This window comes from Schistocerca gregaria, chromosome 8, assembly GCF_023897955.1.
Source record: "Schistocerca gregaria isolate iqSchGreg1 chromosome 8, iqSchGreg1.2, whole genome shotgun sequence".
Lineage (NCBI taxonomy): Eukaryota > Metazoa > Arthropoda > Insecta > Orthoptera > Acrididae > Schistocerca > Schistocerca gregaria.
The window spans coordinates 308,412,121-308,432,438 of NC_064927.1; the positions used below are offsets into that span (position 1 = coordinate 308,412,121).

General features: G+C 42.0%; 1 protein-coding gene across 1 annotated transcript in view; it reads left to right on the forward strand.

The window, feature by feature from the left end:
• The window catches only part of LOC126285162 (odorant receptor 59a-like), a 103,207-nt gene that overhangs the window by 53,119 nt on the left and 29,770 nt on the right, over positions 1 to 20,318 (forward strand). Inside the window, exon 6 of the mRNA XM_049984473.1 lies at positions 10,164 to 10,319. Within this exon, the coding sequence (XP_049840430.1) occupies positions 10,164 to 10,319 (156 nt within the window). The remainder of the gene's footprint in view (positions 1 to 10,163; positions 10,320 to 20,318) is intronic.

Genomic DNA, 20,318 nt, shown 5'->3' on the forward strand with positions numbered 1-20,318 from the left:
CAACGCAGAATCTAGGCAGATGTAAGTAACGTTTTTTAAAATGTTTCTTTCTTTAACTCATCAGTGCCATGCTAAGTTTCGTTTCGTCCTTGTGACCGATACATGTCGGTGTAAGTCAAGTATGCGTAACTTGTAAGGTATTTGTTGGCAGTTTCGTCACTCCCCTCCCCGACTCACTCCCCCTCACCCCTCTTATGGATAGAAATCTGAAGCCATCGTGTCATTTGTGTTCTGTTTACGGACACTACCAACCGTAACAAATAATTGAATAATTGCGTTACAACAAGCTTAATATATTTTCTTATTCATTACTACAAATATACAACACATTTGAACATAGATGTCTCTATGATGAGCTTCCTCAAAACATTGTTACTTCCGCGACCTAAGTTTTCATATGAGAGTTTGTGCAATAGCAGACTAGCAAGTGAGAAACGAACGCGAACCCCAACACCGTCTGAACCAAAATTAATACAGCACAGCTAACTCAGCTGGCAGTAGCATTACAATTACTATGTTGCTGTCTTCCGAGTACGTAAACAACTTGCTTTTGTGGCGATTCTTGCGGAAGTTTAAATGGTTCAAATGGCTCTGAGCACTATGGGACTTAACTGCTGAGGTCATCAGTCCCCAAGAACTTAGAACTACTTAAACCTAACTAATCTAAGGACATCACACACATCCATGCCCGAGGCAGGATTCGAACCTGCGACCGTAGCGGTCACGCGGTTCCAGATTGTAGCGCCGAGAACCGCTCGGCCACCACGGCCGGCTTTGCGGAAGTACTTCCATTGTGTTAGCGATTTGGAACAAAATCAAAACTTTCGGCGCTTATAGAACAGTATCTATATTAATGCGTAGATTTGCCAAAAGAGACTAACCATAGCAAGTTGTAAATATATTCCTTAGTAACGTAATCGGAACTTTCCAGTGGTAGTGGAAAACTCTCAGCTATTGTCTAATGGAAGCTGTTGTATCGCCACTACAGTGAAGCCGACGAAACGCCATCTATAAGTTTCTGTCAAGTGCAACTTAAGCGGCCCGGGTATATTATAGAAATATATTGATATGATGGTATGCTGTCCCTCGCCGCTTTCCTTATACTTCATTAATACCATATTGTGCTCTTTATATCGCTTCGTGCGCTTCCCCCGACGAAGGGCGAAACACCCAACGAATCTTCTACAAGCTACACACTTAATGCCGACTGCACTAAGATCACAAGTGCTGCCGGTCTCAGCGATGTTGGTCTGCGACGCTGCAGTCATGGGCTGTGCGGCTGGTCCCGGCGGAGGTTCGAGTCCTCCCTCGGGCATGGGTGTGTGTGTTCGTCCTAGGGATAATTTATTTTAAGTAGTGTGTAAACTTAGGGGCTGATGAGCTTGGCAGTTAAGTCCCATAAGATTTCACACACATTTGAACATTTTTTTCTCAGCGATGTAGCAGCTGTAGCACTGCAGTAGAGTGATGGCCCTTTTGTTTTGTACTGAGTGTCAACTCAATTGAGAAAAATTATAATGAGTGAAGAAGCCATCCTTGATCTCTTCAATGCAGTTTCAATCTTGTTATTACCATGTGCAGTATATACAGTATCTGCGGCAGTTCTTCAGCAAGCTTGCACGCCTAAGGTAGCAGCATTGGGTGGCAGACCAATGAACACTTTGCCTCTCGCATCCCTATTCCTTATAGTACCTTCATCTTTCCTTCTTCTTCTTCGTCCTCTTCCTGCTTTTCCCGTGCTACTAAGACGCTGAAGCTCAACGTAACATCGACAAGTAATATATTGGCCCAATTTTTATGAGAATTACTTTTTTATATGTGAAAGTAATTTTTCAGGCAACAAAACGTTGAAAATAGGAATTTTTTTGACAATATTGTGCAAAATTTCGGATATATTGGCAGGTTACGTTAACGTTGCATTTTTTTCAGCACGTCAACAAATCTTATTAGAATACAATAAGACAGTAGTAGTGGGTTACAGGCAATGCTCCAGTTACGAAGAACCTGCCTAAATCTTAACAATTCGACATTCACCCTGAATAGCCCACTGCATCAACTAAACAGTACAAAATTGTTTCAAAGCAGAAACATTTTTCAAAATTTTATTGAAAACAAAGGCTATTGTGCCTTCCTTTTCTAACTCTACACTAGCCAGTGACATACTGCGCAATGTTCAAAAAGAGCAAACAAAAAAGAACTGAGACTGATTAAAGAGGGGCCGGCTGGATGGAACAGCTCATTCCACACACCCAAAAGAATTTTGAAAGTATGAAGTAAGCTTGAGATTGGCATAAATGGAAGTTCAAAAACACTACCTACCCTCACAGCAGAAAATTACTTAGCTGCACAATAGATAATATATCTTCTACAACCTTTCGAAATAGCAACAGCAACGATCTCAGGGAAGTCATACATCACCACATCTTTAATTATCTATTATACGAGGTATTTATGCAAAGTTTTCAGACTCGTAAAGCACCTTAACAACTAATGAAGGACGAAGTGTTCTGGATTCCTTGATTAAATCAGTCAATGAAAGAGTGAAACAATTTAACAAATTGACTGTTAATATGCTTGTGACATTACTAGATCCTAGGTTTAAAAACTTGTTTACGATATTTCAAGAGGCAGAGAACGCTGCAAGAATACTTCACAAAGAGTATCCTGCTATCATCGCATAACTACAAGAATAATACCTGAAACAAAACCGTCCATTAGCTGTGATTATACGTTTAATGATACGTCTAACAGTTTTAAACCGGATGATATACTTTTTTTGCCCAATTAGCAACAGCGTAACTTCGAAGTCGTTTCACCAGTCAGTGATCCATAACTGACCTGCATCAAGATTTTGAAAAACTTATAATAGACAAGCATGCTTTTGTATTAGAATATTGTACAAAATGTAATAGTATGTTACGTGTAATGGCCTTTACATTTCTGCGGTGTCCAGCGACTTCAGTTGCTGCAGAGAGGTTTTTCTCTATGGCAGTATAAACAATTACTTAGAAACACAACAGACTAAAGGAAGGAATTTAAACACCTTGAGGGTATCTTTTAATGCCGTATTTCAAACAACAGACTGAAGGAAAAGAATTTAAATACCTGACCTTTTATTAAACAAAATTTGCATATTTTCTGTTGTTGTATTTTAAGATATAAAAATCCTTAGAAAGGTATTTTTCATTTCAAATACCTGCTCGACGCTATCGATAGTTAATCGAAACATCGTAATTTTTTAAAAATATTATTGATAATATCGGATGTTTCAACCATCGATGTTTAAGTGACACTGCAGGTAACCAGAGAAATCAGGGCCCGTTGTTCAATATGGTTCAAATGACTCTGAGCACTATGAGACTTAACTGCTGAGGTGATCAGTCCCCTTGAACTTAGAACTACTTACACCTAACTAACCTAAGGACACCACACACATCCATGCCCGAGGCAGGATTCGAACCTGCGACCGTAGCGGTCGCACGGTTCCAGGCTGTAGCGCCTAGAACCGCTCGGCCACCATGGGCCGGCGGCTCGCTGTTCCCGCGCGCCGTTCGAGACTGGAACGGTAGAGAAACGCATGAAAGTGGTTCATTGAACCTTCTGCCAGGCACTTCGTTGTGAATAACATAGTAATCATGTAGATGTAGAAGTAGATGTACTCCATAGCAGCGACCTCAGTAGCCATTAGTCATTGTGAAAATGCAGAATGGGGCGCTCCGCGGAACTCACAGACTTCAAACATGGTCAGGTGATTGGGTGTCACTTCTGTCATACGTCTGTAAGCGAGATTTCCAGGCTCCTAAACATCCCTAGGTCCACTGTTTCCGATGTGATAGTGAAATGGAAACGTGAAGGACACGTACAGCCCAAAAGCGTAAGGACCGAACTCGTCTGTTGTCTGATAGAGACCGCAGACATCTATCCAGACCATCACACAGGAATTCCAAACTGCATCCACAGCAAGTGCTACGACAGTTAGGCGGAAGGTGAGAAAACTTGTACTTCATGGTCGAGCGGCTACTCATAAGCCACACATCACGCCGGTAAATGTCAAACGACGCCTCGCTTGGTGTAAAGAGCGTACACATTGGACGATTGAACAGTGAAAAAACGTTGTGTGGTGTGACGAACCATGGTACACAATCTGGCGATCCGATGGCATAGTGTGGGTTGGCGAATGCCCGGTGAACGTCATCTGCCAGGGTGTATAGTGCCAACAGCAAAATTCGGAGGCGATGGTGTTATGGTGTGGTCGTTTATTCATGGAGGGGGCTTGCACCCCTTGTTATTTTGTGCAGCACTATCACAGCACAGGCCTACATTTATGTTTTAAGCACCTTCTTGCTTCCCACTGTTGAAGAGCGATTCCGGGATGGCGATTGGATCCTTCAAAACGATCGAGCACCTGTTCATAATGCATGTCCTGTGGCGGAGTGGCTGCACGACAGTAACATCCCTGTAATGAACTGCCTTGCACAGAGTCCTTACCTGAATCCCATAGAATACCTTTGGGGTGTGCCAGGCCTCACCAACCGACATCGATACCTCTCCTCAGTGCAACACTCCGTGGAGAATGGGCTTTCTTTTCCCAAGAAACCTTCCAACACCTGACTGAACGTATGGCTGCGAAAGTGGAAGCTGTCATCAAGGCTAAGGGTGGGCCAACACCATATTGAATTCCAGCATTACCGATGGAGGCACCACGAACTTTTAAGTCATTTTCAGCCAGGTTTCCGGATACTTTTAATCACTTAGTATAGTTTAGGTGTCTGTTAATTCGCTAATATTGAGTTGCATAGAAATGCTCCCGTTTTTTGGTAGTGGTAAATAACATCAAATAGATGTTCAAAAATGGCTCTGAGCACTATGGGACTTAACATCTGAGGTCATCGGTCCCCTAGAACTTAGAACTAATTAAACCAAACTAACCTAAGGACATCACACACATCCATGCTCGAGGCAGGATTCTAACCTGCGACCGTAGCAGTCGCGTGGTTCCGGACTGAAGCGCCCAGAACCGCGTGGCCTTCAAAGAGATGACCGTGGACAAAAAGTTAGATGTACTGCATATGATGATTAAAGAACATCTGATGAGAAACATTGTTGCCGCATTTAGAGTTTGATCCTTAAAGGTGTATGATTTGGAACTAATGGAACAAAACTTGAGAGCTTTGTTTCAAAATAGTAAAAAAGGACAGTTTAGACGTTACGCAGTCGCAGGACGACCAAAAAAACAAAGAATGAGTTTCTAGATGGAGTAATTTTCGTGTGGTTTAGTGCAAATAGCGAGAATGGCATGCCGAATTTGGGCCAGATATTGCGGGAAAACTCGATACATTTAAACAAGAAGCTCTCTATTGGTGATCCTAACTTACTAGCCAGCCAGGGGTACATGGAAAGATCGACATGAAATAGGTCAGTAGTCAGTGACTGACGGGGATAGCTTTCTGTCTGAAGACATTGTGACACACATAGAGGCAGCAACGCAGCTGGACAAAATAGTAGTTTATTTGGAATGCCAGGCAAAAGCAACAACAACAAGCTGACGATACGCCTGCCCGACAGTAGTGCACATAGACGACACACGAATCGGGCTGAAAAGAAACTTGATTGTTTCAGTGTATAAATATCGCCGTGATTTTTCGATATCGTATCAAAATCTGAGTGAAAGTAATGCCTAATTTGTTTATTTATCTGAAAACAAATACAGAGTCTGTGTTTATGGTATTTAACCAGTGTTATTATAATGTTTCTGAATTTTCGTATTATCCAGATTTTCGATGATCCGAATGACCTACGGTTCGATCTGTTCCAGACAAACGAGGTTCCACTGTGAAAACCGACAGATAGCGCAGATACAGCTCTCAAGCAAATGTGACATATCACGTGAGCGTACACAGGCCATCATTGCAGAACTCAGACACAGAAAACTGTGTCCACAGTTGGTACCTCGAATGCTCACTCCTTACATGAAACAGAGGAGGCTGGACGTCTGTCAACAATTCCTTTTGTGTTACGAGCCTTAGAGTGATGGGTTCCTTAAGAATATTGTGACGGGTGTTGAAAACTGGGTTCACCATTTTCATCCCGAAAAAGAAAGCATTAACGGAGTTCCGCCACAAAGAGTTACCGACACCAAGAAAGTTCAAGACCATGTCATCAGCAGCCAAATTCGTGCTCATAGTGTTCTTAGATATTCAAGGTGCTGTTTATTTGGAATTCATGCCTAAAGGCACCAACTACACTCCACAAGGTACTGCGAGACACTCAGAAAACAGAAAGCACGAACTCGAAGAGTTCATCCATACATGGAGCCCCCTCTACTTCAGCATGACAGTTTGAGACCACAAACGAGCGCTGCGACGTCCGCAACAATCCCACGCCTTAGGTTCACTGTCACCGATCATCCTCTATATTGTCCTGACTTAGCCTAGTCCGATTTTCATCTCTTTCTCAAACTTAAAGAAAACCTTCGAGGACTTCACTTTGATAATGATGAAGTGGTGCAAGCAAGATGAGAATGGGGCTCTGTCAACAAAGTCAAACATTCCACAGTAACAGTATCAACAAACAAATCTCCTGTTGGGAGAAATGTTCTCGTTGCCAGCGTTGCTTGTTGAGAAATAAACGTGTGGACATGAAGAATAAAGATGCTGAATGTCAATAACGTTTGTTTTACACTGAAGGGCTGAAGAAACTGGTATAGGCATGCGTATTCAAATACAGAGATATGTAAACAGTCAGAATATGTCGCTGAGGTCGGCAACGCCTATACGAGTATCTGGCGCAGCTTTTAGATCGGTTACTGCTGCTACAATGGCAGGCTACCATGATTTCAGTGGGTTTGAACGTGGTGTTGTAGTCGAGGCACGAGCGATGAGATACAGCACCTCCAAGATAGCAATGAAGTGGGGATTTTTACGTACGACTGTAGTAATTGGGTACATTTGGTGTACTTTTAAACACTTTTTGCAGAGGCTATTTAGCGAGCAAACCCGGCCACCCGCAAAATAGAATATAAAAAATTAAATCAATAACAAAATCATACAACAAACCCCAGATCGTGAAATTCGTTATCAATATATTTAGTTTTCTTCATTCCTTTATATTTTAGTTTAATATAACCATCTTTAAAAAATTGAAAGTCCCATTCAGTTATTATTTTATTAAACCTTCTTGGCAAAATAATTTTAAATTTGTTATTGAGCTCGATACAATTTTTTTTCATTCCTTTATATTTTAGTTTAATATATCCATCTTTAAAAAATTGAAAGCCCCAGTCAGTTATTATTTTATTAAACCTTCTTGGCAAAATAATTTTAAATTTATTATCGAGCTCGATACAAATTTTCTCTCCATATCTAGTTTTTAAACGTTCACAATCAGTAATGTAATACAACTCATTTACTTCTAGCTCACTAATTTTTTAAACAAATTAGAATTGCTTGCATTACTTAGTTTCTTCAGTAGAGTACCCATTTATATAGGATAAAAAATAATAATATTAAAAATTTTCAGCCATAATTCTGTTGTGAATCGTATGTCAAAAGTTTTTTACCATACTTTACTAAATATGCAATTGTATCGTTCGGAATTTTGTCATTGAAAGGGGCTTGTAGTTTTCTGTGTAGCTAACACATTCGTTCTCCTATACATATTTATGACATATTAGGATAATTTTCAATAAAATTGAACGGACTCGCATTAACAGCGCCATTCAATTGCGTAGTTCTGTTAAAATCTAGGAAAGCGTCATACGCTTTTAGATAATTATTTGGTGGATCTAGATTCCACATTTCTTGAGGAAAAACTTCATTTCTCCCTTTTTTAACACAGATATTCTGTAATTTAACATGATCGAATAAGGAAGAGTCAACTAAATGATTATTTTTCCTTTTAGTCTGGAAAACAATTAAGTTGAAATAAGGTGTATCAAATTCTGCATAGTAATAGAAATTTGTAATACCTAACTCAAAATTTCTCTTTTCATCCAATCCAGCAATCTCTAGAGTTTATAGTTCAAAGAAAGTTATGGGAATTTTCGAATTTTTAAGTCTATCTTACTCTAATTCAACAAGTATCCTGGTTCAAATTTAACCACAGAAACACGAATTTCCATCGATTCTACGACAATTTTTCCTTCTTTTGGAAGTGTTGTCACATCTTCAACTCAAAGCTTGGGTACGGTTTGCCCAACAAAGAATAGAATGTCCAACACTTGACGACCATGTAAAAATTACTGTTCCCACATTGTTTCTTCATAATCTCGGTTCGAGTTCGAGTCTCGGTCGGGCACACAGTTTTAATCTGCCAGGAAGTTTCATATCAGCGCACACTCCGCTGCAGAGTGAAAATCTCATTCTGGAAACATCCCCCAGGCTGTGGCTAAGCCATGTCTCCGCAATATCCTTTCTTTCAGGAGTGCTAGTTCTGCAAGGTTGGCAGGAGAGCTTCTGTAAAGTTTGGAAGGTAGGAGACGGATACTGGCAGAAGTAAAGCTGTGAGTACGGGGCGTGAGTCGTGCTTCAGTAGCTCAGATGGTAGAGCACCTGCCCGCGAAAGGCAAAGGTCCCGAAATCGAGTCTCGGTCGGGCACACAGTTTTAATCTGCCAGGAAGTTTCACCCCATAAACCAAATTAAAATTTATATTTATTAATTCGAATGGAATAATTTTAGGAACATCTTAAGCAACAGTCTTTTCATTAGCTTCAATAATTTGATTATTAAATCCTAGTACACAACCAATACTGCCCTTTATATGCATAAAAAATTTTACGTCACTCGCAGTGACAACTCTATTTAAAATTTCGTCTGCTTTCCTGTGAATATTAGGCTTTTTCGAATGAATAAATTTTTCCAAGTTTCCCAAATTAAACTGACCTGTTGGGATCTCTATTGTTTCTCATTTGCAGTAAAGTTTATTATTTTTCAGTGTGATGTTTAGAGTTAAAAAAGTTTAATAAAAACCGACTAATGCAACGTTGCTATAGCTGTCCCATATGGGTACAGTAAATTTTCTTTTGAGAACAGATGACTTACCAGTCAATTGAAATACTCTACTCATTTATTATTAAAAATTTAATTAAGTGAAAACTAATTGGGAACCGAAAACAAGAATTCCAGAAAAGAAATCAAATAACAAATATGTTGTATTCTCCAACAGTTTATTGGAGGTAACTTCTTCTACAATACAATAGCTGGCTGTACAATAGATGTAGACGTCCGTCGATCTAGCCAGAAATGTGGTTCCTCTCGGTCGGCTGGTATTTCGAACGGAGATGCACTACAGCGGCTTCGGTGATATCTTCTCGGACAATCTGCTGTAGCGGTTGAAATTAGCCGCGGACGAAGTCTGGTCTGCCGTCGACCGGCTTGGCCTATCTAGTGAGCTGGAGCTAATAGAAACACGGCGTATGAATCCGTGGCCGGATATGTCGCGGCGACCTCTGCAAGGAAAGGTTCCTATTAATCGACTGGAATCTTCGGCGTGTTTACCTGATGTCTTCGCCTGTTTGGCTGTTGGTTTGTTTCCCTCATAGCGTGGCTGATATGCGGTGCTGCCTGCCGTTTAGGGGAACCCGATGGCACACAGTACAAAATATGGTAAACTTTTACCAAATTCATTATTAACAACAAACAAGTTTTAATGATTATTGGTGAAAACAATGAGCCTCGAACACTCTTCTGAATTTATACACTTCTGTTGACCACCGATTCGTACTCTTAGGGATTTGTGGACAGACCTGAAGGATTCATGGTGTCAGTTCCCTCCAGCACTACTTCAGACATTAATCGAGTCTATGCCACGTCGTGTTAAGGCACTTCTGTTTGCTCACGGGGGCCCTAAACGATACCAGTCAAGTGTATCAGTTTCTTTTCCTCTTCGGTTTTACACACTGTATAATCTTTTAGTTTTGTTGGAACTTTGGTATTCGAATGTCACCGTCCTTTCTCCCGAGGAGCATTCGCGGCTGGAGCAGGAGAACGATTAGGTGACACAGTGCATAGTACCCTCCGCCACGACTATTAAGATGTAATTGTAAATGTAGTAAGATGCTGTACCAAACACATGACAATCTTGCAGGTTTGACAAAATATGTGGTGACTCATGTGTGAGTGGCTGAGCTGTTGCGTGTGTTACCTGGTACCGCGTTTGCTTCAGAGCGAGCGGCTGCCCGCGTCGGCGTTCAGCTGCGACTGGCCGGCCGCAGACGGCCGCTTCCGCCGGCTGCTGATCGTCTTCTGCGTCCGCTCCTCGCAGGCGCTCGTCATCCGCGTCTGCGGCCTCTACTCGTTGTCCAGGGAGACGCTGCTCCAGGTGGGCGCCACTGTCCCCATAGCCGAGCTACGTCGCCACTCGTGAACCGTTTATTGTTTCAGCAGCAAAGTTCATTTGGGCACGTAATTCAACCACGTAAATATTTAACTTGTGATAATTATCACTGGTAGAAGCCGGCCTCGGGGAAGATCAGTTTAGATTCCGTAGAAATGTTGGAACACGTGAGACAGTACAGACCCTACGACGTATCTTAGAAAATAGATTTAGAAAAGGCAAACCTACCTATCTAGCATTTGTAGACTTAGAGAAAGCTTTTGACAATGTTGACTGGAATACTCTCTTTCAAATTCTGAAGGTGGCAGGAGTAAAATACAGGGAGCAAAAGGCTATTTGCAATTTGTACAGGAACCAGATGGCAGTTATAAGAGTCGAGGGGCTTGAAAAGGAAGCAGTGATTGGGAGGGGAGTGAGACAGAGGTGTTGCCTATCCCTGATGTTGTTCAATCTGTATATTGAGCAAGCAGTAAAGGAAACAAAAGAAAAATTCGTAGTAGAAATCAAAATCCATGGAGAAGATATAAAACTTTGAGGTTCGCAGATGACAATGTAATTCTGTCAGAGACAGCAAAGGACCTGGAAGAGCAGCTGAACGGAATGCGCAGTGTCTTGAAAGGAGGACATAAGATGAACATCAACAAAAACAAAACGAGGATAATGGAATGTAGTCTAATTAAATCGAGCGATGCTGTGGGAATTGGATTAGGAAATGAGACCCTTAAAGTAGTAAGTGAGTTTTGCTACTTGGGGAGCAAAATAACTGATGATGGTCGAAGTAGAGAGGATATAAAATGTAGACTGGCGACTGCAAGGAAAGCGTTTCTGAAGAAGAGAAATATGTTAACATCGAGTATAGATTTAAATGTCAGGAAGTCGTTTTTGATAGCATTTGTATGGAGTGTAGCCATGTATGGAAGTGAAACGTGGGCGATAAATAATTTAGACAAGAAGAGAATAGAAGCTTTCGAAATGTGGTGCTACAGAAGAATGCTGAAGATTAGATGGGCAGATCACATAACTAACGAGCAGGTATTCAATAGAATTGGAGAGAAGAGAAATTTGTGGAACAACTTGACTAGAAGAAGGGATAGGTTGGTAGGGCATATTCTGAAGCATCAAGGGATCACCAATTTAGTGTTGGAGGCCAGCGTGGAGGGTAAAAATCGTAGAGGGAGACCAAGAGATGAGTACACTAAACAGATTCAGAAGGATATAGGTTGCAATAGGTGCTGGGAGATGAAGAAGCTTACACAGGGCAGAGTAGCATGGAGAGCTGCATGAAACCAGTCTCTGGACTGAAGACCACAACAACAATTCTTACTGAAGGAAAAACTTAGTTTTTTAAAATAAATTACTATTAAAAAACTAATAAAGCACTTTAATGCAGCATGTATTGAAATTGGTATTTGAATGTTCGGTCAGATGTAAAAGATAAGTGTTCCAGTTTCGTTGGGCATTCAACTTCCTCTAGTTGAATGCCCAAAAATGCGAAATAGGGAACGAAAACATTTTTAAAGCTGAATCTATGAAAATTTATATTTGTCTTCTCGGTTAGAAATAAGTAAAATACGCGTTTCAACGTTTTCGGAAATCAGTCATTAACGGGGTGAAAGTGTTTATGGAAATATTTCATTATGAAAGCATTTTTGAATCTAAATATATGAGAAATCGAATGTTTCTTCACAGTTAAACATAAAAAATACGAGTAAGTGTTTCACTGTTTTTGGAAATTCAACCTCTGGAGGGGGGTGAAATAGTAGATGAAATTTTTTTTAAAAAGTATATTGTTATACGGAATAAGTTTTAAAGCTAAATCAATGAAAAATGGTATGAGACCTCTCTGTTATAAATGTGTATTAGGGGACGAAAGTTTCTATTGAAGTGTTGCCACAGGAAACCAAAAGGCAGGAATTAAAAAAAAAGAAACTCCTATTCCAGCTACCAGAATCACGTTTTGGTCAAAAGTACATTCGGCAAAGACCATGCTTCTACGGCCTTAATTACCGTGAAACGTTTAGAAGGTGTTGCAGTTCGTGAACTAAGTCAAAGAAAGCCATTTAACAGTCACCACGACAAATTGGCATAGAAAAAGCAACAGTTCTTTAACGCATTCATTTCTGAGTGGTCTAATATATGTTTATAAAATTATTTTTGTTGTAATTGCTACCTAGACGTGTGCGAATCAGCGGGCGCCAAGATAGTTTACAATAATACTAGACATGTACTCTATATATGCTGTCCCATCTTGATGTACCAAAATAGCTTTTTGTCCACATCAAAAAAATAAAAAAAAGGTATCAAGCAGATGTTGCTTACCTGCTACCTACCAGGGGACACTAAACACCATGACTGCCTTTCTTGTAGCTTTGTTGGTTATGATGATATAAACAGCAATCCGTATTTTTTAAATAATGCCCTAGATTTTTATTCGGTATCCCACCTTCTCTCCTCAAAATCTAGCCACACGTTGGAGTTACACCTCTCTAAACAATCGTGGGTTTTCGCTGGATTAATTATGTGTGTTATTGCTATTTATCTGTTCTTCGTCTAAGAATGAATATTCACCAGTGAAAAGAACATGGGAGGAAAATTTCTGGTTGGCTACTGTGTCCACTGATAAACTGAGATAAATGTACTTTATAAGGGTGGAACTGGTGATGTATTAGAATGCGATGTACATAGGTTTTAGGAATGCCAAATACCTGTTCAAGGTGATGTGAGCTTACATGAGGAATCATTGAAACAGAAGCGGGAATAGTAACTTCAGCGGCTTCGTCTGTGTTTCTCAGATTACGTTGATTGGGGCTGAAACTTACCGTTTCCTGAAGCGCCACAACAGGACAAGAAACCATCTGTCGGGAGGTCGGTTCTTGTCAGGATATCGCTCTCTTGTAGAGTTCCTCTACCTGAGTAGCGTTAAGCCTGCCTTTAGCCTCATTAAAAGAAAAGTGATGATGATACAGTTCTCAGTCAAGGACTGCAGTTACTGCACACAAAATTTCGTTTGAAGGTACTGAAGTACATTACTACAGTCCGTCTGCTTAGCATTGTGCTAACGTGCTTGCCTCCCATGCAGTGGGCCTGGGTTTGATTCCCGCTGAGGATGGAAATTTTCTCGTGGACTGGGTGTTGTGTTGTCCTTATCATCATTTCATCCTCATCCCCTGCACGCATGTGCCTAATGTGGCGTCCACTGAAGTAAGACTTGCACTCGGCTGCCGAACTTCCCCGATGGAGCATCCCGGCCAACAATGTCATACGATAATTTCAAATCATTTTTACTTTACTACATGTGCCAGTCTTGTAAATGAGAAAACATTATTGCAGTTACTGTTCTGGTAACTTCCTTTCTCCATAGATGAGTCGCATTTGTACGTTCTCTTCGTCGGTGTACACTGTAAACCTTCAACTGAAGATCGCTAACTGAATAACCTGTGTCCTTTTTCCTTGTTTCCATGTGTTTACTGTCAGCTCCAGCAAGTGGAAGAGTTACGTTAGGCCGAGTACCTGCAATGAGAGGTGGCGCAGTGGTTAACACACAGGATATGCATTCGGAGGACGACGTTTCAAACCCGGGTCCGAGTTTTCCGTGATTTCCTAAAGCGCTTCAGGCAACTGTCGAGATGGTTCCTCTGAAAGAGCTTGTGCTTCGTCTGTAATGACCTCCTTGTTGATGAGACGTTAAACAGTAATCTACTCCTGCAAAGCGTTCTAGTCAGTTTTGTATTAAGTTTGCAATAACGTCATGCTTATGTGAGTTGTACCATGTGATACTTCTGTGAACAGCTCTCGAGCAGACCAAGTGGATTACCGAGTAAAAAACATGAGCTGTCACTTAAAACAGAAGTGCTACTGTTCATATCTTCGTAAAGAACAAAGTTACAAGAAAGCTAACCATATGAGTTCATGACCCCCTGGTATATTTTTTACTTACTTGTAGACAGCAAGTTATTTGGGGCGGCAGAGATAAATGTGGCACCCTGTGTATACCTAACATAAAGTGTTTGTGGGTGAGGTTCACGATACCTACAAAACCAGCCACCACCAATCATTGGTTTTTGTGTCCACTGCTATCCTTCGTTTCCATCTTGTGCACTACAGTGGTTCTGTGGTGGTAACTGTTGTGACCGTGGTGATAATAACTGTTTTTTGAAGCGGTCGTCTTCACATCGTGGTGGTCACTGGGACATCAACTGTCTCTTTCACATCGATGTATGCCTGATGAAAAAAAGTGAAGCGCCCAGAAGACATGGTTGGATGTCAGTGTAGCTTCGTTCACATTCACACCATCGGCGGGTAAATAAATGATGCACTCATTTGTGACAGGTAGAACGACCAATATAGTGCGTTAATGTTGGTCGTCTTTAATGTTGTTACGGGCCTCGTAGGGTTTAATATAAGGGGTGCAAACAGAGTCAGATGTTGAGAAATGACTGTGAAGGACACGGAGATGCCCCATACTCGTGTGAGACAGCGTTATCAGCACCTGTGAGAGAGTGAAAGTGGGCTCACTGTGTATCTCCATTTGGCCAGCTGGTCGAAACATACAGTATCCAGATTTGTGGGGCATTCGTACGTGACAGTGGCCCACTGCTGAACAGCATGAGAAAGAGCAGGCATACTCAACGTCAATATTCTGGTCAACTACATCTGACACCACAAGGGGTATCCCCATATAGTACCACGCACATCGTAACCTCTAAACATGTGCGCCTGCCATCCGAGAACAAGGCTAAGCATCATCGGTTGCAGATTAGCAACAGCCAGACTAGGAAATAAGCGTCAGATGTGTCGGCTGCCATCAACACCACAATACAAACCACTGCATCTAGAGTGGTGCTGTGACTGGGAAGCATGGATTGCTGATGAATGGCGTCACATCGTGTTCAGAGAAGAACTGTGGTACTACACTACACTGGATGGCCATGGTCAGCAAGTACTGCGGGGAACTCTGGAGAGGTCCCATACTTTCAATGTTTGGAGAGGCGCAACGGTGTTACTCCCAGCGCCATCGTGAGGAGAGTCATCAGGTACGATTTCAGGTGACGGCTGGTAGTGACTAAGGGAACTATGACGGCACACCGGTACGTCACGGACTTACTGCGTCCTCACGTGTTAACTCTCATACGAGAGTGTTGTGGTTCCATTTTTCAATGGGACAATGATGATCCACAGGTGACACATATCTCTAAGAAGAACTTTTTGTGTGTTGTTGAGGAACTCTCTTTGCTAGCAAGATTCCCAGACAAGTCCTTGGTAGAACATACATTGAAGAGCCAAAGAAACTGGTACATCTGCCTAATACCGCAAAGGGCCCAGCGAGCACGCAGAAGTGCCACAACACGACGTGGTAATGTCTGAAGCAGTGCTGAAGTGAACTGTCACTATGAATCCGACAGGGCTGACCATAAATCCGTAAGAGTACGAGGTGGTCGAGATCTCTTCTGAACAGTACATTGCAAAGTGTACCAGATATGCTGGGAAGTTTGGCGGCCAGGGGAAATGTTTAAACTCAGAAGATTGTTCCTGGAGCCACTCCGTAGCAATTTTGGACGTGTGGTGTGTCACAATGTCCTACTGGAACTACCCAAGTCCGTCCGAACGCACAATGGACATGATTGGATGCAGATAATCATACAGGATGCTTACGTATATGTCACCTGTCAGAGTCGTATCTAGACGCACCAGGGGTCCCATATCACTCCAGTTGCACACGCCCCACACCATTACAGATTCTACACCAGCTTGAACAGTCACCTGCTGACATGAAGGGTCCATGGATTCATGGGGTTGTCTCCATACCCGCACACGACCGTACGCTCGATGCAATCTGAAACGAGACTCGTCCGACCAAGCAACATATTTGCAGTCATCAACAGTCCAACGTCAGTGTTGACGAGCCCAGGCGGGGTAAAAAAGCTTTGTGTCGTGCAGCCATCAAGGCTAGACAACTGGGCTTTCGTTTCGGAAAGGTAATATCCATAATGTTTCTTTGAATGACACTTGTTGATGTTCCAGCATTGAAATCTGCAGCAATTCGCGGAAAGGTTGCACTTCTGTCACGTTGAACGATTCTCAACAGTCGTCGTTGGTCCCGTTCTTGCACACTCTTTCCTGCCGCAGCGATGCCGGGGATTTGATGTTTTACTGGATTCCTGATATTCACGGTACACTCGTGAGATGGTCGTACGGGAAAATCCCCGCTTCACCCCTGCCTTGGAGATGCTTTGTTTCATCGCTTGTGCGCCGACTACAACACCATGTTCAAATTCACTTATATCCTGATAGCCTGCCATTGTAGCAGCAGTAACCGATCTAACAATTGCGGCAGACACTTTTTGTCTTATACAGGGTGAAAAGTATTTAAACCGACAAACTCTGGAGATTGTCGGGGACATCAAAACAAATATTTTTTCCCTAATGTCATTTTTTCCTATGGGGAGTATTTAAAACGGTAGAGGAAGATTTCTCTGGCGGCAGACTAATTAAACCAACAAACACTTCCCCATTTTTTATGACAAAGAGACAACACATTAACACAACCCAATTTCAATTATAGTAGATTTTAAAAAATGCCTCCATTGACACGTAAACAAAGGTTACACCGTCGATCATGTTATGTCTGACACTGGTAGAAACCCCAGGAGTATCCTGAATTGTTTCTGCTGCTGCTACAATCCGGGCAACCAGATCCTCTTCTGATGCAACAGGAGTTGCGTAAACAAGGTTGCGCATCTTTCCCCACACAAAAAAGTCCAGAGGGGACATATCTGGAAATCGAGCAGGCCATGGTGCAGGACCACCTCTGCCAATCCACGTTTCTGGGAACCGTCGGTCCAGGAATCGACGCAAACGACGACTAAAATGTGCCGGCGCCCCGTCATGTTGGAACCACATGCGTCGTCTTGTAGAGAGCGGAACGTCTTCCAGCAATTGTGGCAAAGCTCTGGCGAGAAAATGCTAATAGTGCCCGCCATTTAATGGCCTAGGTATCAGATACGGCCCAATTAAACAGTTCCCAACAACACCGACCCACACATTAACGAAGAACAGCACTTGATGAGCGCTAATAACCGTGGCATGTGGTTTATCCTCACTCCAAACATGATCATTGTGCATGTTGCAGACTCCATCACTCCATCATCGGTAAACAACACAGAGGATGGAAATGTAAGATGCATTTCACACTGTTCCAGGTACCACTGCGAAAACTGTGCTATGGAGGATTGGACACGCTGTAAGTGAAATGGACGCAACAATTGCTCTCGAAGGACTGTTCTTACATTCGTCTGATTCGTCCCCATGTTACGTGCAATTGCACGAGTGCTGATTGAAGGATCTCCCGCTCCACGTGCTGCAAGACAGCTTCCTCAAATTGCAGCGTTCTTACCGTGCGCCTGCGTCCCTGTCCAGGTAATCTTATAAATGGCCCGGTCTCACGTAGACGTTGGTATACTGCAGCAAAGGTCGAATGATGCGGGATACGGCGGTTAGGATATTGTTGTTGATAAGCTCGCTCTGTAGCTCGTCCGTTGTGGTGCACCACGTAGTACGCACGAACCGTATCAGTGTACTCACTCCAGGTGTATCACTCCATTAGTAAACAGAGACCAGAGACAATGCACTACTACACTGGTGGACACCAGTTGCTTACAACTGAAGATTGTAATACGGCCTCCACCGGTTTAAATAATCCTCATAGGAAAAAGTGACATTAGGGAAAAACATTTGTTTTGATGTCCCCTACAACTTTCCAGAGTTTGTCGGTTTAAATACTTTTCACCCTGTATAGGCGTCGCCTAACGCAGCGCCGTATTCAGCATCTTTACATTTCTCTGTATTTGAAAACGCATGCCTGTACCAGTTTATTCGGCGCTTCAGTGTAGTTGGGACTAGCTTGGACCTCAACTCCGCCGCAGTGCCAGTATCCGGGATATTGAAGAACCAGTTTCAACAGTTTCGGGCCAGCTTGCCTCAAAAGAGAAGGCAGTGACTTCCCATCCGAAATCAGTGCATGTATTCATCCCAGGGGGAGTGCAACGTCATACTGATTAGTGGGTCTATGGCCAAGTTCTTTTAAATCTGACTGTCTTGTAATCTTTGAAATAACATCTCATATGGCCTCTTCGTTCCCTTCTCCTTTTCTGAGTGTTTCACTTTTCTTTGTTAAGCAGTGTACTTTGCAACGGAAGAATTCGAGTGTGTTCTATAATTTTCTCGAGCTTCTACGAATATTCTCAATTGTTGTCGAATGTTCTGGAATAGAAAAGATTCAAGTACAACATATCGAAAAAAGGGTATCCGCTTGTAGAAACTACGTAAAAGAAGAACGATTGTGTGAATGAATGGTTTTAGAAACCAAAACAAAAGACATAGTTTAACAAACAAATCAGCGAATACTGAATATGATACCAGAGGAAAAAATTTAAATCCATTCATACAATGCTGAACCGAGACGAAAGCGTATATTTGCCAAAATGATTTCTGATTTCGTTCACACTTCGCTGTATGCTCTCGCACAAAATTCCGAAATACCATCACAGAACCGGGAAGATTAACCGAAAAAGAAAAAGACAAGTCAGTTATTCATACCGGGGATATCACTCATTTTAGCTAACTTATCATTCAGCTTTGAAAGGTTCCAATTTCATACAAGATTACTGTACATTATGCCTGTCAATACAATACAAGGACAAATATTCCATCGTTGCCGAGAGAATTTAAAAAGTAATGTGTTTCACGAATGGACAAAATTACGTAGCGTGTTCGCCTGTTGGTCAACCACAAGCCGGAAGCGAAATACCAAATGTAGTTGATAGTAATATATTTAGTAAGTTAGATGCTACGTAATGATATGATAGGAGTCTCTTTCCAGTTCAGAAAGTAAATTTTAAAAAAGGACCAAGAGAAGTGGATCCTTTTCGGCAAGTACAACAACGAAACATAATTCAAACTTAACTACAACAACAAATTCATACTTAACAAACACACAGAGTGTCATACTACAAAGTATGGCCGCGCGGGATTAGCCGAGAGGTCTAAGGCGCCGCAAAAAATGGTTCATATGGCTCTGAGCACTATGGGACTTAACTTCTGAGGTCACCAGTCCCCTAGAACTTAGAACTACTTAAACCTAACTAACCTAAGGACATCTCACACATCCATGCCCAAGGCAGGATTCTAACCTGCGACCGTAGCGGTCGCGCGGCTCCAGACTGTAGCGCCTAGAACCGCTCGACCACTGCGGCCAGCCTAAGACGCTGCAGTCATGGACTGTGCGGCTGGTTCCGGCGGAGGTTCGAGTCCTTCCTCGGGCATGGGTGTGTGTGTATTTGTCGTTAGGATAATTTAGGCTAAGTAGTGTGTAAGATTAGGGACTGATGACCTTAGCAGTTAAGTCCCATAAGATTTCACACACATTTGAACTACAAAGTATAAATATCTGTGGAGTGAGCATTCGGATGTGCAGAGCGAGAATTCCGTCCGCAACATCTGCTGCAGCATAAGCCACGTGATTTTGGAACCGTATAGCCCTTAGCGAATTTTGATTGTTATTACTTCGTTGCTACGGATAGATCAACTTCAGAAGTACCGTGAAACAGTGCATACGCGTTTTACAGACATTTTAACAATTTGACACAAGGAACTGAAGCCTTAAAGATGTGAAGAGAAATGGTATTGCGCATTTTGGCACTGTATCATAGCTCAGATTCCACTTTATTTGCGATTTTTCGGTAACGGAATAAGAAGTAACAGCCAACAATATTTTTTACGTTTTCTGTGTTACTTATTCATATCGTCGAATATCTGTTCTAATTACTATACAATGACAATGCAGACGACGCCAAAGTATCACGAAAAGACAATGCATTTACAAGTACGAAATTGTTACAGTAAATATGGTAAGCAATTTGCACTACAACATTTTTGTGCCATCTCTTCAAAAAAGTAAAACCATGCGCTATACACAAAAAATTAAAA